Source organism: Rhinatrema bivittatum, chromosome 14 (genome assembly GCF_901001135.1).
Source record: "Rhinatrema bivittatum chromosome 14, aRhiBiv1.1, whole genome shotgun sequence".
NCBI classification, from domain to species: Eukaryota; Metazoa; Chordata; class Amphibia; order Gymnophiona; family Rhinatrematidae; genus Rhinatrema; species Rhinatrema bivittatum.
In genome coordinates, this window is record NC_042628.1 from 13,216,662 (window position 1) to 13,239,901 (window position 23,240).

The following is a 23,240-nucleotide window of genomic DNA, read 5'->3' on the forward strand; positions in this document are numbered from 1 at the left end:
GCCCAGATAAAATGTAGTCCATGCATTTGAAAAGCTTGAAAGACTGCCAGCATGGTTTAAAGATGAGATAAAGGAGGCAGTTAAAGCTAGAAGGGTATCGTTCAAAAAATGCAAAGTATTTATTAATTTATTTATAACTTTTTCTATACCGAAGTTCAAATAACAGAGTTAATTATCACTCCAGTTTACATATCAACAATTGAACAAACAGTGACAAAATAATTGTCTTACATAGAACAGGAGGATAAACTTGGATACAACATAAGCAAGGGGAAAATATAACAAATCGAACTGTTAAGAGCTAAACGAGTTGTCTTGTTGGGGTGAAAAGGAGAAATCTAAGGGAAGGGTTGAAGAGAAAGGGGATGGAAGGTATGTGGGTTATCATAGCTTTAATGAGGCAAAAATCAGTACTGGATAGCTTAGGCAGAGGAAAAGAGTGAGCTTAGATCTAAATGATGAAAATAGGCAAGAATATAAGCACTGGCAAGTTAGATGTACAACAATAATAAGTCAGGCCAAGCGAGAATTTGAGAAGCTTGCCAGTAGGGCAAAAACCAATAAAAACATTTTGTTGAAAAAAGGGTGAAGGCTTTCTCAATCACAGGCCTCCTATTCTTAAACTCTTTATCTGTACAGTTACACCTACAAATCTGTTCTCTGACCTTTAAAAGCAGTTAATAACCTTTTGTTTCAATAAGCCTTTGAGACTAGAAATCATAACCTGTAGTTCTTGATTGTGATCGGAGTGGTTATTTATAGCTGTGTTGTATTTTTTGTGTATGTTTTTCATTGTTTCATGTTTAGCTATTTTTATGTCATTTTGTTTTTATGTTTTATCATTTTTTTATGTTTTAAGTTATACCCTACCTTGAACCATGGAGATGAGTGGGTAATAAATATTTTAAATAAATAAACAAAAAAACCTATGAGGGAATCAGTTGGGTTGTTACATGACCGAGGGGCAAAAGGGGTGATCAAGGAGGATAAGGAAATAGCAGAAAAACTGAATGAATTCTTTACCTTCATCTTTACTTAAAAGGATATTGGGTACATACTCACACCTGAAACATTGTTTAATGATGAAGATTCTGAGCAACTAAAACAAATATCTGTAGCAATGGGGATGTAATAGATTAGATTGACAAACTAACGTATAACAAATCACTGGGACCAGATGGTATGCACCCCAGAGTTCTAAAAGAACTTAAGCATGAAATTGCTAATCTGTTACTAGTAATGACCAGTTTAATTTGCAGACGACAACAAATTATTCAAAATTGTTAAACAGCAGCAGATTGCAAGGTACTGCAGAGGGACCATGTGAGACAAGGAGACTAGGAGACTGGACACCTGAACTGCAGATGAAATTTAAAGTGAAAAAGTGCAAAGTAATGCACATAGGGAAAAATAATCCCAGCTACAGGTGCACAATGCTGGGCTCTGTATTGGGAGATACCACCCAGGAAAAGGACCTTGGAGTCCTTGTGGGCAATATGTTGAAATCCTCTGCTCAGTGTGCAGCAGCAGTCAGAAAGGTAAACAGCACATTAGGAATGATCCAAAAAGAAACGGAGAATAAAATGGAACATATCATACTGCCTCTGTATCGAGCCATGGTGCAACTGCACTTTGTGTAGTGTTTTGGTTGCCCCATCTCAAAAGACATAGTGGAATTAGAAAAGATGCACAAAAGGGTGACAAAAAAATGATAAAGGGGATGGAACGACTCACCTACGATGAGAGACTATGCAGGCTAGGGTTCTTCAGTTTAGAAGACACAGCTGAGAGGGGACGTGATAGAAGAGGAGGAACAGGTAAATAAAGGACTGTTATGTACCCTTCCAAAAAACCACTAAAACAAGGGGACACTCCACGAAACTAACAAGCAGCAGATGCGATACAAATAGTTTTTCACTCAGCGCACAATCAAACTGTGGAATCCGTTGCCAGAGAATGTGGTTAAGGCAACTGGCATAGTGGGGTGGGTCTTAAAAGAGGATTGGACAAGTTCCTAGAAGAAAAATTCATGGCAAACTGAAATAAATAGATTAGCCTGGGTAGACTAAGGAGAGCTATTGTTATCTCTGAGAGTAAGAAGTTGCACTCTTTCATGCCCTGGGCGTTTTTCAATTCTGTATCATACGCCAGTATTTTTAGGGAGTCCTTCCAGAGTTTAGTTTGGACTTTCATTAGCGTGTCAGGCGTTGGCAGTGCTTTGTACTGTTTCAGAGGCTGGGTGAATCTGGAGACCCCCCTTGTAATTTCCTCTGCATTCTTCTCCAAGCTGAATGATTTTGCTTCTGACACTTTCTGTAGGAAATTTGGGTATCTGGAGCCCTCCGGTGGTGATAGGCTCCTGGGTCGGTGAGGTTTCAAGTCCGACGGTGGATCTGGAGATGGCAATATGAAGTCACATGACGTACATGAATCATCAGATATGGTCTGTGCATATGAAGCCGCTTCTGATATCTGTTTTTCCTGCTCCTTTTCTCATCAAAAGAGGAAGGTGGGAGTCTTAATTGTAGATGTTCCCTCTTCTTTTATGGGTTGAGTATATTTTTATTTTTTGTTTTTATTTTGTAATCCGTCTAGAACAGGCATTCTGGAAATTAGGCGGAATATAAATTACTGTAATAAATAAATAACAGGAAATAGATTAATGGATCTACCAGATGCTTGTGACCTGGACTGATCACTGTCAGAGACAGGGTGCTGGGCTCAGTGGAACTTGGTTTGACCCAGCATGGCATTTATGTTATTATGTCTAGATTTCTATATATGATGGCCTAATTTGCAAGTTGCAGAGCCACTTGTTTAAATGTAACAGAATTTACAAATATATAGCATAAATCACATATTGTACAATACAACAAAAGTACACATGGCTTGAATTAATACAGATTTTACCATTAATGTGTGATTATTGATATGCTTCAATAACATCTAGGCCCTGGGTGTGGTCATCCTTTAAACAGTACCACAAAATTCATCTTATACTGGATTTGATTGGCCAATGTTGGTTAAAATATCCACAAACTGTAGAAAGCAACACTAAAAAATGTGATCTGGAATAAATATTACGCTTTAAATTATAAGTTTTAATACAAGGTCTCAAAAATGATGTTAATAGCACAAAAGCCACCTTAGTAAGTCAAACGTGGCAATAGGTAAGATAGCTGAAATAATACCTCTTCTTTTTCCTGCATCAGATAACATAAAAACAAATTGAAGAGCCTTTCCCTATAAACACTAGGACCTGATTCTCTGAGGCTTTTCTCCTCTTCAGGGGCCGATGCAAGAAGACGGGAGTTCAGCAGCAGAGGAGTTGGAAAAGCGAGGAGGGGAGGGGTGTGGAGGGGGCATCAGAGAGAAGTGATTGTCTGTCTGAAGGAGATCTAAAAGGATATCTGACCGATAAAGAGATCACAAGGAAGCTCCCTGTGTGGCAAATGAAGAGAAGACGAAAAGAAGATTTGCCACCCAAAAGGTATCTGGAGGGCCCAGGAAGCATGGTGCCTGCCCACAAGAGCCTACCTGTCTGGGGACGTATACCTTTCCCATTTTGGGACTTTGTTACTATTGCTGTACTGCTGGGGAGTTTGCTTTTCCTGCCACCCCATTTTCACTAAAGACTTCATTCCTGAACTATAGCTCTCTGGAGTGGAGTGTGATTTTTGGGGTGACCGAGCTAGTGTGCTGAAGTGACCCAGAAAGTGAAGAAAACCCTATGGGCCTTGAGAAGCTTCCTTGAGTGGGAATTCCAGGAGGTTGTGGGGGCCTCGTGTGGCCCATGATCCTCCCTGTGTGCTTCCGTGCCCACAGAGCTGAGTGGAACAGGGGCTCACAAGCACGCCCCCTACTCCCGAGTACAACCTATGTGAAAAGCAAAATCCAATAAAGGAAATATACAAAGTATACAAGATTTATTTGCAGGTTGGGGGAAAAAACACCTAAACAAACTTCCAGGCCTGCTTGAATGTAGGCTTTTCCTAGGATCATGTCTCGTAGTCTGTCTTTTTATGTCGTGCATTTCAGGACATGGACTTGTTGAAGGTTTTAGAAGGCTCTGTTGTGCGAGGCAGATTTGAATCTTTCTTTATCACCCTTCCTGTGCTAACTTGCTCTGTCTAATCAGTTCTGAGTTGTCAAGGCATCCTATCCTAAAAGGGGTGCAATGAATACTGACGTTTTGAGGTAGTAGCAAGCAGATACGTGTTGTTACAGCGAGGATTGTTCCTCCTTGGTGTGCAGCGTTGATGACGTCTACCTGCCGGACTCGGGGGTCTGTTATAAAATCTACGCTGATGACATCCAGTTTTTTGTGCCAGTGACCTCCTCATGGCTTACCGCACTTGGGTTCATTTCCATCTGATTATCCATCATCAGGTAAAGGCTATGACACAACAAACTCACCCTCAATGATAAAAAAAAAATAGAGGTTAAGATACTTAGCAGATTCCATCCAACTGATATGCCCAATACTATCATGTTAAAAGGTCATGTATTACCAATAGCTGGCCACGTCCCGAATCTTGGAATAATTCTGGATTCGGATCCCTGTATTCTCTTATCAAATCTGCTGTAAGACTATCTTTGCTTGAGCCAGATGATTTTCACACAGCACTTCAGGCTCCTGTCCTGACAGGTATTAACTATTGCAATTAATTTTACATAGGTCTTCCTCAGAATGCTCTTTGAGCCCTCAGGTTAGTTCAGATTTCTGCTGTCCACATCTGGTTGGTTAATTTTAAATTAATAATTCTTGCTCACAAACTTTTAAATAACTCTCCCACACCACGGGTTACAGCTGTTCTTCGGTTTTACAATCCCCAGGCGCACTCTGAAGTCCGCTCACCATAGTTTATTGGAGGAATCCTCATCCTGAATAGCGCACTTGGGGAAATCCACGGGCAAGCATTTTCCATCGCTGGTCCCCTCTGTTGGAACTCCCTACCCAAACAGCTGCGATCCCTGTCCGATACACATGCACTAAAAACGTTCTTCCCTCGCGCCTTTGAGAATCTGACTCCTAGGCACTGTTCATGCGAGTCACCCTCCTTAGTCGCTTTTCAGTAAATTCTTTCTGGCGTTCTCTCTTTTTTTTTTTTTTGTATTTTCTGTGCATTTGTATATTCTGATTTTGTGAAAGTATTTTTCTTCCCTGCCACGCACATTGGAGAGTGCGGGTTATAAATTATTTTAAATAAATAAATAAATGAGAAGGTGGCAAAGAGGATAACAGGGATGAAATATTTTATTTTCATTGTTTTACATTTCTGTATATAAGTGAAATCCCCTTAATTCCCATGTAGCATTCTTTTATATTTTTCTAACAGTGACAATGCTTATTCACCAGGAAGGAAAGATTTCTCCTTTTCTTCCCATTGATTACTATGTAGTTGCATCCTGTTTTCTGAACATATTTACATGAGGCAGTGTGGTCAGTGACGAGGGAGCACGCATCTTTGACTTCAGGGTGTCATCAGAAAGGAACTGTAAGGCAATCTGTTAAATTAGTGAAAATGTGCAATGACTTATTAGAAGTCCCTGAAAAGTGGGGTGTGGAGCAGGGGGGAAAAGGGGAGTTGGATTCAGAAGTGATTCTGGGCAGGAGCCAGTCCAAAAGCCCACAGAAAGGAGCTAGATCCACTTTTCCAGGACCTCTGAGTTACATTTTTAAACATAGGATGTGTTTATTTTATTCATTTTGCCATAACTGTCAAATATCTATTGTCTGAAAGCCCTAAGTTCCACATCTGAGTGAACGGAGCCCAACTTGAATTTTGCAATCAGTAGCCATCTGATACCCACTTAAAGCAAAAATGGTCTCATCATTATTATTTATTCCACGCTTCTAAATAAAAATGAACAAACTGACAACACAATAACATCTGCAGTATTGCAAATAAATGCAGGCAGTGAAATATGCAATAACATAAAATGAGGTTTCAGGAGGCAGCTAAGTTACAGTGGAGCCAAGTCCTTCAGCTCCTTGAAAGCCACGCATGGGATCTGAAATTGGGACCCATAATACACTGGAAGCCAATGAAGGTGCTTTTAACATGGCAATGTTCCTGTCAAATGTCTCTGCACATTTACTAATAAGGACTGCCTGCTAGGCTATATTAGGCATCTAAACATCACAAAACCAGCGGCAGATGCCAACAGCCTTCAGTTACGAAATAAAAACCTGTGTCTAACTTAAGGAAATGGTGTTTCCCTTTTAATCGAACCTAGGCTATAATTGCATGCTTTTGCACCATCCAAAGTTTGGTGTGGTGGAGGGTGGTAGCACAGGCAGAAAAAAACACGAATACAACCTGTTGGATTCCATTTATAACAATGTCTTCTAATATCATGCAAGCCTATGAACACTTACTGAAATAAAGAATGTTATGCTACTGACTGAGAGCTAGTTAGCATCGGTCTGTATATGCAGAAAAGGCTAACATCAGTAGAAAAGCGCCATCTGCTGCTATTCTGTTCTAATTACATTGCTCACATTTGCACTAAAAACACTTTGAGGGGAATTTTAAAAGCCTGGCGCATGCATTAATTAGGGGGTGCACGAATAAGTTGGGCTCGTGCACGCCGAACAGATTTTAGAAGCCACCGAGATACGCGCGTATCTCCCGCAGCGCGCACATCTCAAAAGTTTTCAAAAAGGGGACGGGGCGTGGTCTGGTCAGGGCATGGGCATTTCGGGGAATGAACATGAGATGTGCGCGTAAATACTTAACATGCCACAGTGCGCGCCGAGGTCCCCCTGCCGCGTAACTTTACTTCTGCTACGGATGAGGTATAAGTTACAAATTAAAGAGAACAAGGCAGACCTGCGGGGTTTTAAGGATCAGGGCTAACTGGGGGAGTGAAGGCTGTTAAATCAGGAGGGTTTGGAGGACCTCTCTCTTAACTGGGAGAACTGGGGTCAAACTGGTAAAACTAGGAATGGTGTCGGCACACACCCCTTTTAAAATCCCCCGATTGTCACAGTAGAAGAGGGATTTGTGCGCACATGCGCGCGCCCGGGCTATTTTGTAACATGCACGCGTATGCGTGCGTATGGTATAAAACGGCCACGTCCCTGGGTGCGGCCGATGCGTGGGCACGCGCACTGGTTTGAAAGTTACTGCCCCAGATTTTAGAAGAGTTGTGGATTACAGCTCTTTCAGTCAGGCTGAAGAGGTCGTAACAAAAGTCATCAAACCATAAGAGCATTTTCCCCCAATGACATGAAGCTCTCTTTTCACCAGGGTGTGGAAACCAAGCTGAAGTCAGCTTAGACACAGAAGTCAGAAGCTGGTGTAGACCGGATACAGCAGTTCTTAATGTTTTATTTTTAAAGTAAGGGGACAGATAATGATCACCATTAGTCTTTAAGACAGGAAACAGAAAAGACTAGATTGACCACATCTGACAATTAGTTTCCTTTCCTTCTCGGATTTTACAAAAGTTAATAATTGATTCAGCTATGGTGGGTCTTGTAAATATGTCCCAAAGTGACCAGAGAATAATTTTATTTTACTATGTTTGATATTTACTTTTTTGTAACCAGTCCTTCCATAATTGGATCAGATATTCCAATATGTAAAGAAAAATTACAAAAAAAGGTCGATATATTTTACTCTTTGTTTATTCACTCATGAGGAAGTTTTCATAGCTACGTCATTCACATCTTTCCTGCCCAAGTTAGAGAAACCTTTTCTTCATTTATAATCAGTGAGAATAGTCCAATTTGCAACTATTAGATATTCTATTTCTCTCTATATAATTTAGTAGATACAGGAGTTGGTCGCTGAATATATCTTGCTCAAACGTGCATACAGTATTTACCAGCGCTTTTTGGGATATGTAATGATCAAGTTAGGTTCCTTAGGCTTTCCTCTCAGTATCCCACCCCAAAATTGTCCCTTGGGAATGTTAATTAAGGAAGAAATCCAATTAAAATGATATTACCTTTTTATGCACGTCCCGCAGGTGGTACGCCTGCTCCTGGAGATCCTAGCAGTGTGTCTGGCCGTGACAGTACATACAATGTTACGCCTACTCCCGGAGGTATGTGGGGTGCTTGTCTGGCAGCCAATCGGTGTTAAAGTACTCCTGCTATCCCCAGGAGCAAAGAATATTGTCAGGGGAGGGAGGGTACTCAAGTAGATACAGTTTTTCCTGATCATTTTTCATGGGCTTTTCCACCAATATAATGGTTTGATCAAATTAAGGGCTATTGACAGATAGGTAGATGCACATTAGCAACATTCGATATAAGGTGCCTGGGAGACTGCCAACACTTTTTTTTTCCCACCAGGTGCTCTCCAGCCATCTTGCGGTTTAAACCAGCCGGCAGCTCCCACAGACTACAGGGATGACTGGAGCACATTTTGTGGGGGAAAAGCTGCTGATGGGTCTTCTGCACATCTTAGAGGGAATGCTGTGCACCAGCTATCCTAAGGCCAGTTAAGATAACTACTTATTTATAACCCAATTACTTTTCTAGTACCAGGTTACAATAAGGGCTTACACTGGGAAGGTAATCTAGTTATTAGGGGGATGCACAGATATTGTTTTGTTTTTTCATTTTTTTTCATCTCTCTAAAGCAAAATTTAAAAACTAAATTTAAAAGAAAATGTCTAGCCACATCAAGAGAACATTGAAACCAGTTTACGCACACATTTATGCACCCTGAGTCTGCTTTATCAGTTATTACATTCTAAGGCCAACTTAAACAAAATGATTATTATGGGGGATTTCAACCTAGCGCATATCTCTGACTAACTTATTGACGGAATGTCAGGTCTTGGATGGAAACAGGTCACTGCTGAATCAACACACAAACTGCTTCTCTTGTTGAATCACTCTAGTGTTCCACTCTTATCAATTGGGTCCCTTCGTCCAACCATGCATTAATCAGACTGTTCTATCTTTGGGAAGCTGAATTGCTTACCTCTATTGAAAAGAGGTAGGATTGATAGAGAGGCTTTTGAAGAAGGTTTAGGTTCTAATCTCTTTGGGTTAGCTCCCCCAGATATGGACTCTGCTGTCCAAAACTGGAACCCCACGCTAAATCACACTCTTGACAAATTGGCACCTTTAAAATATTTTAAAAGTTTTACAACAAAGCAAAGGCTGGATTATCGCCGAGCTTCACAAGGTGGAGCATTATTTTCACTGTGTTTGAATGACAGTACTTCAGGCTTATAAGAACCAATTATTTTTGTATAAAACTTCCCTAATGTCATGGTTTCGCCTGCTATGCAAGCATTCCCTGCCCTGATCCTGCCTATGATTCCAGCGAGCCTCACTAAGCGCCTCCTCCCTGCCCTCGCCATGCCCAAGTTTTAGTCCTATGTAATCCTGCCTTGCCAGAACCACCTTGCCTCTTCATGGAAACCCTCGTCTTTCTGCCTGGCCTATCTTGTTTTGTATCTAGCCTTGAGGCCTTCGGGCCTGAACCTTGCCTTGCAGCCTATCTAGCCCATTCTTTGCTCTTTGCTCTGTGGCCTACTCTAGGCCTTGCCTTGTGGCTTCTGGGACTACTCTAGTATCCTGACCCAGTTCATGCTCTCTGCTCCAGCCTTGCTCCAGTCTATCTAGCCTCACTCCAGCCTATCCAGCCTCGCTCCAGTCTGTCCAGCCTTGTTCCAGTCTGTCCGGACTCACCTTGATGCACTGCTGCCACAAAGACCTACTGACCCCCAAGAACCCAAGGGCTCAACCTGCGGGGGAGGGAGTGGCTAGGCGAAAGACCTGCCCTTGTCTAGCCCAGTGTCCTGCCTTGCAGTCCTGCACAATTCCTGGGGTGGTGTACTCAGATCCCAGCATCCAAGACACCTAGATTCTGCTAAATGATCCTTTTTCGGTGCATGAAAGAATTTGGGTAGGAATTGGCGAGAACTCTTCAGATTGGTTAAGAATCTGACTAACTCTTCTGAGTACCAGCCCAAGAGCACTTTAGATAGCTCTAGAATTCCTGGTTGCGATGCTTTCATTGTTTTCTTTTCTGTCAAGATTATTTAAATCTCTGGGATCTTTGCTTGTGTACGACATTAGTTCTCTAATATACCTGAAGGTGAGGCTAAGTGGTCGCACTTTGCATCAGTCTCTGAGACGGAAGTGATACAAGTTATTTCTTCCTTGATCTCTTCCTCTGTCCTTTGGATTCCTATAGTGTTGTCCTTTTAAAGCATGAATAAGTAAAGGACCTCATTGTGCCATTTTTAAAGAATGCTACGAAATTGTCTTTTGACAGCGGATTTGTACCTAAGGCTCTGAAGCAGTCATCGATTTGACCATGATTTAAAAAGCCAGGTTTACACCAGTCTGATTTGACCAACCACCGGCCAATTTCTCCACTTTTCTTTCTGGCTAAAATCGTAGAATTATTGTCCTTTTGCCAGCTAACAGATTTTGTGGGGGATAATCAGATTCTTGACTAATACCCATTTGGTTTTAGGAGATCTTCTGAGCAGCGAGACACTGCTCCTCTCTACCGTTGTCACAGTAAGAAGAGGATTTGATGGTGGCAGAGCTTTGTGCTGGCTCTTATGGCTATATCTGCAGTCTTTGACATGGATGACCATCGAATCCATCTCTACCAGTTAAGAGTGTGGTGTTTATGGCTCAGTACTGCAGTGGTTTTCATATTTTCTCTCTGAACATCACAACAGATGCAGCTCGTTTAAAGATACTTTAGTTTGGCATTCCATCTTCACTGGCGTCTCTCAGGAACCGTCCTTATCATCTGTGTTCTTCAACACCTGTATGTCACCTATTGCAAGTTATTAGCCGGTCTCTGTGTGGGATAATGGTCATATACTGATGATATTGTTTTTCATACTGGTTCACAATTCATGGTAAGAGACAGCAGAGATCATTTATATCTGCCTCTCTATCAGGAAGTGGCTCACTCCTAATAAATTGCTACTTGATTTATCGGAGTGAGATAAGATTTTGTGTCATTTGGGTGGAAGGTCTTGGCTCCTGCATTAATTTCAATTTTAGAATAGCCATTTCTTTGTAAAACCAGCTTTTATGCTTGTAAATGCAGCTCTGGATTTGTCAATAGACACACATTAGGCCTGTATCTAGGCTGGCAAAGATTTAGGGGCAGCAGACTGGCTAAACGTTGCTGCTTTCCAGCTCTGCTGAAGCTCATTCAACAGACAACAGCTTGCTGCTGCCCTGTAACAGCTCCTTACAGGAGGAAAGGGGCAACAGCACCAATAGGGTGGCAAAAGGGAGGCAAAATCCTAAACCTGTCCCCTGCATAAATGGCTTTGAAAATCGCCCCCTTAATTGGCAAACTAAACTAAGCCAAGCCTGCTAGATTTTAACTACATATATATGATAGAGGAAGAACAAAACATATTGATGCTCATTCATATACATAGAAAATTCCACTAATACTCTTGGTAATGCTGAAATGAAATATTGTCTTCTGCTCAATTTGACTTCCAGTTCAGTCAGGTGCTGCAGCTCTACGTTTCAGCCTTTAAGTGTTCCATCAGTATAGTGGAAACAGTTTTAGTAACATTTAAGTCAGAAATTTTTATTTTTAAACATGGCCAACCTTTTTAAAAAAAAACAACCTGTAGCTATTGATTCTATTGGTAAATTGCTTTTCTCTTGAGACTTCACAGAGTATTTTCCAGTTCTGCAATTCTCATCATCTTCTCATTCAGTGTAGATCTTTAAAGATACCACAATTCTGCATTTGTACATCATTAATTACCTCCGCCATACCTTTGTCCACTTTCCATGTTACTGTACCACTGCTCTTCCAGTCTGTGTTGCACATCAATTACATTGTGCATTCCTCACCCTATGACCCTCCCTTCTCTAGGTCACTGATGAACACGTTAAAACGCACGCCTCGTACAACCATTTGTCACAGGCCTCCTCACTGAACTCGATCTGCAGCAATTCTGCTCGCCCCATGCTTGAATTTCTTTCCCCTTCACCTCTCCAACTAATTTCCAATCCATTTCAAAACATAACCTTCAATGCTGCACTTGCTTCCTTTGTATATTAACCTTCCATGAAGTCCGGTGTCAAATGTCTTTCCAAAGTCTAGATAGGTATCTATGGCACCTTCTTTTAGAGAAGGTTACCAGATAAGTTTGACATTGCCTGCCCCTATTAAGCCTGGACTCATATTTACCAAGTAAGCTGTGCTTGTCTCTCTCATCCTTGATTAGGGTCTCGGCACCTGATGTTACCACTCTTCCTGCAGCCTCTGAAAGGGAGTCATACTTTGATACATTTCTTCGGATTCTTTTGTACAGACAAACACGGAGGCTCTTACTTCAACTGTATGCTACCTCAAGCTTCCCATCTCAGCACCATTTCCAGTCTTCTTGTTGTAAGGGAACCAAATTCTTTTCTGGTTCAGTTTTTTATTTCATACACAAGTTTAAAAAAAAAAAATTCCTATCAATAATTTTGATGTTCTTGGTTATCCTGCTCTCATTTTTCTGCTACTTTTTTTTTTATCACCAGTTTACATTCCCCATCATCTAAAAATATTAACTTGCTATTTTCGGTCTCCAGATCCTTGACTTGACTGAAGTTTATTTGTATTTCCATTGATGCTCTTTATCACTTGCATACTCTCACTGGTCTCATTTCCTGTGTTTGTTTCTCAGAGGAGCATGAACTCCGAGACATTTCAAAATGATTTTAATCTATTTCATTTTTCTATAATTCTGCCATATGAAGCCTCTTAGAACACAAGAAATTCCCATACTGGGTCAGGCCGAGGGTCCATCAAGCCCAGCATCCTGTTTCCAACAGTGGCCAATCCAGGTTACAAGTACCTGGCCAGAACCCAAGCATTAAATAGATTCCATGCTACTAATTTTATTTATTTATTTATTTATCGAGTTTTATATGCTGTCGTTCGGTTTCGCCATCACAACGGTTTACAAGGTTTCGATGTTTTAAGAGTTTTCAAAAGGTTCGTTCATATGGTTGTTAACATAGATATTATCATTTTACATAGATATTATCATTTTATAAACTTAGTTTTTAGGTTAGTCTATACATATTTCGGTTCATTATTATGTTATTTTCTTACATTGGTTGCACAATTTTGCTTAGTGTCAATAGGAGGGGAGTGGTGTTTTAGAGTCATTGGATGAGTTGGTAGGCTTTGGTAAACATCCAGGTTTTTAGATGTTTTTTTAAAGTTTTTAAGTTTTCTTGTGTTCGGAGTTCAGTTGGGAGGGTGTATAATACTAATGCTGGTAATAAGTAGTGGCTATTCTCTAAGTTAGTTTGATTAATAGCAGTTTATGGACTTCTCCTCCAGGAACTTGTCCAAATCTTTTTTAAACCACACTATGCTGCCTTAACCACATCCTCTGGCAATGAATTCCAGAGCTTAATTGTGTGAGTGAAAAATAATTTTCTCCAATTTGTTTTAAATGTGCTACTTGATAACTTCATGGGGTGCCCCCTGAAGGAGTAAATAACCAATTCACATTTACTGTTCTAGTCGTTTCATGATTTTATAGACCTCTATCATATCCCCCCTTGGCCATCTTTTCTCTAAGCTGAACAGGCCTAACCTCTTTAACCTTTCCTCATAGAGGAGCCCTTCCATCCCCTTTGTCATTTTGGTCGCCCTTTCCTGTACCTTCTCCAGTGCAACTGAATCTTTTTAAAGATGCGGTGACCAGAATTGTACACAGTGCTCAAGGTGTGGACTCTTATTTATTATTTTATTTAAAAGATTTCTAACCCACCAATCCAAAGTTCTTAGCAAGGTACATAAAAGCATTCATATTTACAGTAAAATATACTCAACAATGCTATTACAATTTTGTTTGCTAAACTGTGTATTTTGTGTCTTTTTTATTCCTGTACTTGGATTATACTGAATGCTATTCATCCAGGGCTTTCTTGTTACTGGCACACAATTAAATAACTTTAATGAATAATCTGTAAATTTATGCTTCTCTTGCTGTACACTGTATTTCTAAAATCACTTATCCCATGAAATGAATGGAATCCAGCATTATCTATATCTGGCTATTTATTTAAAATATGATGAACTAAATAAGGACGTTATAAATATTAACAGTGAGGGGGTTTTAGCTTTATTCTTGCCCTATTATTCCCACCTTATTTAGAGATTCTTAGTCATTCCAACTCCATTGAATACTATGTGCAATTCTGGTTGCCACATCTTTTAAAAGATATAGTTACCCTGGAGAAAGTATAGAGAAGGGCGACCAAAATGATAAAGTGCATAGAACAGCTCTGTATGAGGAAGGCTAAAGAGGTCAGGGCTGTTCAGCTTGGAGAAAAGATGGCTGAGGGGGGATATGATAGAGGTATACAAAATCATGAAAGGACTTCAATGGGTAAACGTGAAACTATTTACTCTTTGGGGTAATACAAGGACTAGGGGGCATGCAATGAAGTTAGCAAGTAGTACATTTAAAACAAATTGGCTCTGGAATTCATTACTAGAGGATGTGGTTAAGGAAGTTAGAGTAGCTGGGTTTAAAAAAGGTTTGGATAAGTTCCTGGTGATGTCCACAAACTGCTATTAATCAATAGGGAATAGCCATTGCTTGTTACCAGCATTAGTAGCATGGGATCTATTTAATGTTTGGGTACTTGTGACTTGGATTGGCCACTTTTGGAGACAGGATATTGGGCTTGATGGAGACTTGGTCTGACCCAGTATGACATATCTTATTTTATTTGATTTATATTTTTTCAGGCATTTCAAAGCGGATGATATTCAGGTACAGTAGGCATGTAAGAGTATTTCTTCCATTATTTTTTATCTTATGTAAAGACCTGTGTATTGCACTCACATGGAAACTAGGAAGTATATGGCTCTAAAGTGTATAATAAAAACATTTTCTGTGACTAACATAATAGGAGAGTATGTTTATCTACTACTAGAATGTTCAAGCTCATTCAGTGACTTAAGTCAAATACAATTACTCATTGTTAGCTTTTCAGATGTACAGGGACAAGGCCGGCCAATTTGCTGGACTCTCAGCCTTCTTTCTTTGTAAGAAAAATCCGCTTCAAGGTGGTCTATCCACCGGAGGATTCTAACAAAGAAACACGAATATGGCAATGCTTTCTCTATCTTGTTTTTCTTATCTTGCTCCCCTCTCTTGGAAAGGTGCAACATGTGACCCGCAGGGAACGTAGTAGTTCTTTTATAATAATTTATGTTCTGTTAACTCCAACACGAAAACGCTGACCCCAGGTGCAAAAGGCCCATATGAAGTGACTCAGCAGACTCCAGGTTACGGAGAGTAGATGCAGCCGTTCCGGCTTTCTAATTCACATTTCATAGCATTCTCGGGATTTGGAAAAGCTGAAAGCCCTAGGTTTTGCCTCTCATTGCCCATCCGACCCTCCACCGACCCCCGTATGATTACAACAAGCCGCCATGACGCGACACTTTTAAGCCTTTCCGGAGCGGCGTGGGAGGAACGTCATCAACGTGCGGCGCCGTGACTCGGCGGGGAACGGTCGTGGTGACGTAAAGAATGCGACGGGGCAGAGGCAAGGCGTTGCCATGGGGATGGGGAGCATGACTCGGCAGGATTCGGCGATAAATGGGCCGGTGCCCGGCCGGGAGCGGGCTAACGAAGAGAAGGCGCGGGATTGCGAGGAGCCTGCTCGCGAGCGGTACAACTGCAGTTATTCCCGCGGCGCTCTTTCATTATGGAGTTTCCAGACTTGGGGCAGCAGTGTTCTCAAAACACCTGCAACCAGCTTGGTAAGAAATTGAGGTCTGAAAAACGTTCTGTTCGTTTCTGCGCTTCAAGAAGTTCTAGGAATGACTGCATAAACTGTAACCTAGTGCAAAGATAACTTCCTGAATATAACCCCCCCCCCCTCGAGCTTTAGCAGGGGTAGTGCTGAACGCGACCGAAACTATTAGTTATTTATAGCACCTGTGCCTTCTGACTAAGGACCCGGATGAAAGAAGCCCCCAGTGGTTGGGTTAAGGAAGTTGTCTACTGCACTGAAACTACTGCCCATATCTTTTGCCGTGGCTATCGTGTTATGTATTCCTAGTGTCCTTCTACAAGTCTGTTTACAAATTTCTCGTTGCAGATTTCCTTCCTTTAAAATGTGATGCGTGCGAACAGATTTTCTGCAAAAATCATATCACTTATCCCCAGCACAAATGTACATCTGCATACAAAAAGGTAATTTTAACACATTTTTCTTTCTAAAATAGTTTTTAATTCCCAAATTATGAAATAAGATTTTTACATACGATACTTGTAAAAGCAACTTTAAAAAATTGCAACGTGTATAAGTGGGCAACATACTTTACAACTTAAATACTACAACTATCCAATTCAATAGTAGTTATACATTTTTATAATTGTCCGAGCTTCAACAAGCCAGCATGGATCTGCTGTACGGTTCTAAGGCTTGCCTGTTCCCTGTTCTGGTTAGTTACGTGTTTGCTCAAATTTTATAGTGGCTTTGAGAGAGCCAACTTGAGTAACTTTTTAGAAAGCTCTAGCTGGTCATAGGACAGCCTGAACATATTTAAAAAGCTCTCTTGTTCAGGCTCCACCGTCACTGCTCCCTCCTTTTGTTTAGGAAACACAAGCAAGGATGACGCTGCAGGCCACTGTGGCAGTACTCCTTTCTCGCTTACAGCTAACACCAACCCTATTCCTTCCTGCACAGACCTCCACTGCTTCTGCTTCCCTTCCAGAATTCTGTATGTGAGGGGAAGTCTGTACTACCCAGAATTCTCCCTCCCCCTGAGTAAAGTGCTAAATAGTCTGAAAGAAACTCACCTTGCACTGTGACTACTGCTAGAAAGTGTTAAAAATGACCTAAACATGTCATGTACTTTCAGTATACTCTGCAACTTTATACATAGTCAAAAATGACTAGGACATCTACTAACTTCATGGACAAAGTATTCTAACTTCTTTTGACTTTAAGACTGCATTAAAGATGTGTACTACCTGCTATAGCCACACATTCCCCTGTATTAGGGATGTATTTTGAAACAGTCCAATCTGAAGTTCATTTCATTCAGTGCTGTCATGCCCATATGCAAACACCCCCCCCCCCCCCACACACAATTTACCAGCTTTTGAAAAGTGGGAAATTCTGATGTCTTACCACCAAGGACTTAATCACACAGTTTTAGAGCTAGACCCATTGAAGTGATATGAAGCACACACTGCAACATTTTATTGTCTAAGCTTTGTTCTCCAACCAAGGCCAAAAATACTTATATTAAATGAAGTATTGGTTCAAGATTAACTGTTACATCTAACAGGTACCCACTGGAAACTTCTGCTGAAGTGGAAGAGCCCCCAACTTAACTGATCTGTATAATGTTTTTCAGGATGTACAGGTTCCTGTGTGTCCCTTGTGCAATACCCCAATTGCAGTAAAGAGGGGAGAAATGCCAGACTTCGTAGTTGGTGAACACATAGACAAGAACTGTAAATACAACCCTTCCCAGTACAGACAGAAGGTACCCAAAGTTTCTAGCACTTATTATAAGGAAATGTGGAATTATGTCCTGACTAAACTAATTGCAGACTAAGGACAGAGTTTAAGTGTTTAGAAGGTGATGAGGGCTGGCTTTAATCGGGTCCATGAGCAATAAACTGCAAGTTTGCAATACAAAAGTTGTGAGTAGCATAGGAAAGTCATTGATTTTTAAATAGCAGTAAATGTGAAGAGGTGGAAGCCTTTCAAAGGCTGAACAGAGGGAGTTGAGAATTAGATGAAAAATAACATTTCTGAGGAACAGAGTGAATTTTTCTAAGAAAAAGGTGAAGGGAAAAGGAAACAAGAAAACATCAGAACAGATAATTCTAAAGCGCAGTCTGCTATAGTGAACCCTTTTTAAAGTGCAGGGGGATTACTGAGAATTAACATGGGAAGAGACCCTGTCAAGTAGAAATATAGTAACAGGACAATTTTTAATAGCCAAACTGAAGTAATTAGACAAAATCTAATGGTTCATAACATTTTAAAAATAATCTGGAAGCAATGGTGAGGACCTGGAGGATTTTTTTTTGTTTTTAATGATGCTGTGCTTTTTCCTTTCTAATTTAGATTTTCACAAACAAGTGCTTAAAAACGGGGTGCAAAAAGAGCGAACTGATTAAGATGGTGTGTGATCAATGCCATCAAAACTTCTGTATAAAACATCGGCATCCTTTAGACCATGAGTGCAGTGGGAGCCATCTTTCACTTTCCAAAGCAGGGTAAGGAAACTGGGCAAGGGGGAAAGCAATTTGCACATAGGGCAGGCCCTGCAGAATTGAGAATTTTACACCTGGATGCGAAACCTACCCCCATAGTCCTCAAGTCCCTCCTGACCTATGCTGAAACTCAAACACACAATTTAGATTGGTGCCCACATACCTTTGCCACTTTTAGCCTATTTTTGGAGGGAAAGGTTCAATTTATAGAATCCAAAAGATTGTCACAATTTTGTACTCTCTCCTGTAAAACTATTAATCTACCATAGAGCATTTTAAAACATTATATAAATCTCCACAATAGAAAAATTCTTACCTTTAAATTTGAGTAGAACAACAAGGGTAAAGAAATGCCAGGATGCTGTTTTCCTCAAATGTCCATGTAACAAATTTTGTTTAAATATACTAGCACTTCTGAACCCCAGTCCACCTTTTTGGTACTCTTTTAATGGAGAAATTGCATACCTGATAACTTTGTTTTCCTTAGTGTAGACAGATGGACTCAGGACCAGTGGGTTATGCTCCCCTGCCAGCAGATGGAGACTGAGCAAGCTGAGGTCACAGTATCTATAACCCTGCAGTGATCACAGCCTGCCAGTATTATCTTCAAAAAATTGTGGACAGACTAGCAAAAAACATAACTAGAACAATACTCGACCAACTATAAACACTGAATTCACATAAGATTTTAGGTACCCCAAGCTAGGGACTGGATGAACACTTGTCAGTAATCCCTTGGGACCCAGAGCCCCACAGAAGGACTATTGACACTCATGCAGCAGCTGAGGGCAGGAAGCAGAATCCATCTGTCTACACTAAGGAAACTGAAATTGAGGTAATTTCTCCATTTCCTAGCATGTAGACAGATGGACTTAGGACCAGTGGGATATAACAAAGCTACTCACCAAGAGGGTGGGAGGCTGCCCATGGTCCAGTCACCACAGCATATGTAAAGGCCGCATCCTCCTGGGCCTGCACATCCAAGAAATAAGTGCATAGAAAGTGTGGCAAGGCTCATGCACCTGTGCCAAGCATGTAAAAACGTGTGTGTGAAGAGTGTGCACAACAAGTGTGCAGAGCAGACACTGCACACACAGGCCTATGGAGGGTAGAACACACAAGCGTGCGAAAACTGCCAGAGGCCTATCATGTGGCATGCAAGAAAAAAACCTAAGTGCAGGCCTAGCCAACCAGGGGCCGCTCAACCTGCCAGGCTGCTCAATTCCCCAACAGGAGTGAGAACAAAAATCAGCATGGCATGCAAAGACCAGAGAGAGGAGGAAATCCTGAAACGGCTATCTGCTTCAGGAAAAATTATTATTTTTTTTAAACCTTACCTAAGCCCAACGCTTACCAGCTGAGTACAGAATGTCTCTGGCTGCCAGGGGAGAAGGCATCTGCCATCACCACTGCATTCTGCCTCCTGTACCTGTCGCCTTTCAGTTGAACTAGCAGCTAAGTCCACGCCAGGAAACCCAGCTACCATTCCATAGCACACCTGAGGATCCATGGAAATCACCTCAGGAATTCTCAACTGGGGAGGGACCTTTAGGTACCACTGCAGGAGATCGGTGCTTGCTTTTCCTGAATTTAGAACTTCAAATTTCTCCTTTCAAAAAGTTCAAAGCAGTCCCCATAGGGAGATGCACATCCACCATCTGGTGGAGACAGTGCGGGCAAGCTGGGGTCACTGCAGGGCTATACATACTGTGAGGTCAGCTTGCTCGGTCTCCATCTGATGGCAGGTAAGCATAAACCCACTGGTCCTGAGTCATCTGTCTACATGCTAGGAAATTACACATAGTTTTGCTGCCATAATTCATATCCCTTTCAGTTCATCCAAAGAATGTAATGGTACCTCTGAGATTTTTGAATAGGGCTTGGTCCTTTCTGACTTTTAGCTCAATCAGATCTGGTTTATTGGGCTACAGTACAATTAGCCTTCATGTGCATCTACCCAAGACCTCTTCCCCCTACTTTCATTACCACTCCAGCTGCATTCTAGGTCTGCCCAGTACATAATGCCATTTAGAAATGGCTAAGACTCCTTTCCCCAGTTCCAGTCAACCCAAGGAATGGCAGACTTGATGCAGGTAACCAGTACTATACTGCCACTGGGCCAGCCCATAACCTTAACTTTTTTTCTGTGCAGTGGGCAGAAAGTTGTGGGGAATATGAGCAAATGGAGCACTTCAGCTTCATTCATGTAGTTATGTAATCCATTCTGACTTCCCATACTTTGTTGTAGACACGCTGCTATAATGAGAGCCCAGGAGTCTTTTAAAACTTCCAGCAAAGTAGTCTCCAGACCTGTTAAAGCTGAAGAATCTGAAAATCAGCCACCTCGGCAAAACAGGTATCAGACAAATGGAAAAAGGGGTTTTACTTGTAACCATGGTGGAAACTGAGAGCTCATGTAATTGTTCATGTTATCTCCTCACAGAAATGCATCATGGTTGCAGCAGCTGCTGGGTGTTTCTCATGCTAATGCCTTACAGAAAGGACTGGTAAGAAACAAACAAGCATTTAAACTTGTGGACAACTTAGGCTCTGTATGCTAAAGCAGAAATTCCTGATGGCAGCTCCCATGCATTCTTGCCTGCACCATGCTTCATCAGGGAGTTCAAATTTAAATTGAATTCTATGCTAGTCAGCTTCAAGCTGGACTAAAATGTAGCTTACTTTACCAATTTTTTTCTCTCTAGCTTTTTTTTTTCTTAGTATGTATGCATTCGCATGTTAAGCGAACATAAGTTTTATACTACACTTTGCAAAGTTTATTAGCTATCTAATCCACTATCCATTTGTACAATTTCAATAGTGGAGTGTTACTGACACTTCTCTTTTTGCTTCATTTAGAGTGAAGAGGAAGCACTACAAAAAGCACTGGAGCTATCCTTGGCAGATGCTATGAGAAACTGCACCATCTCACAGGTATGAGCTGGAAAGGAACTGCTCTTCCTCATGTTGCACTACCTCATTTGAAACTTGTGAGCAGTAGCACTAACCCTGGCTATGCTCCAGCATGCATCTGCAATATACATTCAGATTAATCATTTTATGAAAGATACTCTGTTCTAGATACTTATCTCATGCCAGGCTCAGGAATGGCTCCATTCAGGCTCCAAGCTCTTAAGGTGTTTCCTTGCAAAATTTAAATGGCAATAGGGGAACAGAGTTGTAGTTTATGATCATCCACCTACCAATCTGTTTTTAGTATTTAAATTTCTCAAGAAACTCAATAGCTTACACTCTAAATCTCAACTATTTCTGATCCAAGTAAATCAGACTCCATGCTAGATTGAATTATGAACGTCTAACTTGCACAAAACATCAGTAGCTAGGGTTGATGCCTTCCTAATTAGTGCTATTACTCATAAGATTTAAACTTATGCTAATTTGACCCCTTTTATGTCTATGTACACTTATTTTTTATTCTGGTGGCATGTTATGCAAACTGCTTAATTTAGTTCTGTACAGTTAAACTTTCTTACTGTTTCTGTATCTGATAAAAGATCTCTTTAGTCCTCAGAAAGAAGATCTGGTGTTTGCTGAAGCATTACTCACAGGCCAAGGTGACTAGAGTTGCTGATGAGCTGTGCATATTAACAGAAATCCCAGCTTATTTACAAGTGTTGACGCTGCCAGTGAAACCTGTGTGAATTATTTAACATTTGAAATAGTAATGACTAAGAACAAGTTAGTACCAATGGCTGTGATTGTTGCCTGGAATATCACTTTTCTTAGAGTGTAGTGCCCTTGGATGCTTATATGAAGAAAACGTTAACTTTTTTCCCTGTGCCATGATTAATGCACTTTTACATTAAAGTATGAGTATTAGTTTACTGCAGGCCTTTTAGAAAATTAGCGAAAGGAAAACAATGTTCCCTTTAGAAAACTGGGTGCAAAAGTATCCCCTTACTTTATTTATACCTATTGTGTCTGAGGCTAGTGGCAAAACACCATTGGTAGACTTGATAACTAATTGTATGGATCCTTGGGGGGGGCTAGGCCTATGTAGTGGAAGGAGCAGCCTGAATCTTTCAAAGCAGTAAGCAATGCAGTTCAGGAAAGTACTGGTTTTTACTATTGCTTTTGGTGATTTAGTTTTCTGTGCAAATGTGGCTGATCCTTCATACAGGATCAGTGCAGTTTGGCAAGGTTAAGGGTGGTAACGTGTTTAAACTTTTAATGTTTTGTTATTTTTACTATTATGTGTATTATGTTCTCTACAGAGATGTTTGTAATCTAAAGGACTACAAGTTTTATAAAGAGTTTTGTCCCTACCCCCATAGTCTCTTAGGCACTGTGGCCTGTGTGTTCCTCCCCCATATCCACTACAAAACAAGTGTATTATATAAAATATTTTGATATGTTTTTCTTGTTGTCTGGATGGGATTGAGACATTCTAGCAAATGTAAATACAGTATCCTTTCAATATTTTTTCAGGACTTGAAACTCTTCTGTATGCTTTTTTTTTTTTCATGTTTAAAAAAGAGTGGTACCTTTAGACCTTAATTTTAGGGGGTGCACTACTGAAGGAAAGTCTTCATATTTTCTTATGATCATAATCTCAAAGAATGAATCTCTATTTTTTCAAATAGGCATTAACAAAATAAAGGTGTTGTACAGTGAAGAATGACTTTGCTCTGACAAATCATTTTAGATTTACATAGCTTTTAGAGGGAGCCTTGCTTTGTTTCAGATTAGCCTTAATGCTCTCAGCCTAACATCACTTAGCAAAGACAAGTACTGGTTGAACTGAAATTGTATGTGGCTGAAACCTTCTTCCTAAGCATGGTGTCAAAATAAGTCAGTCTTACTGTAAAACATTGTGAAAAGAAACCAATACAAATACTATCTTACTGTAACAGCACCCTTCAACCCATAAAGCTAAGCCCATAAGCTACAGCATCTATAAATAAGACTTCAGAAGCACATACATTACCTAAACTTCAGCTAAAAGAACCACCATGTGTATTGTGCTGAGAGCCACACCCAAGAGT

General features: G+C 40.7%; 1 protein-coding gene across 1 annotated transcript; it reads left to right on the forward strand.

Annotated features, from left to right (window-relative positions):
* The first annotated feature begins 15,546 nt into the window (after positions 1-15,546).
* On the forward strand, positions 15,547-22,870 carry ZFAND2A (zinc finger AN1-type containing 2A). The gene is made up of 8 exons (XM_029577509.1): positions 15,547-15,755; positions 16,097-16,191; positions 17,364-17,495; positions 18,086-18,237; positions 20,483-20,590; positions 20,678-20,741; positions 21,094-21,168; positions 21,760-22,870. Exons 1-8 carry the CDS (start codon positions 15,701-15,703, stop codon positions 21,787-21,789), a joined length of 711 nt encoding a protein of 236 aa, XP_029433369.1. The 5' UTR covers positions 15,547-15,700; the 3' UTR covers positions 21,790-22,870.
* Positions 22,871-23,240: the final 370 nt, after the last annotated feature.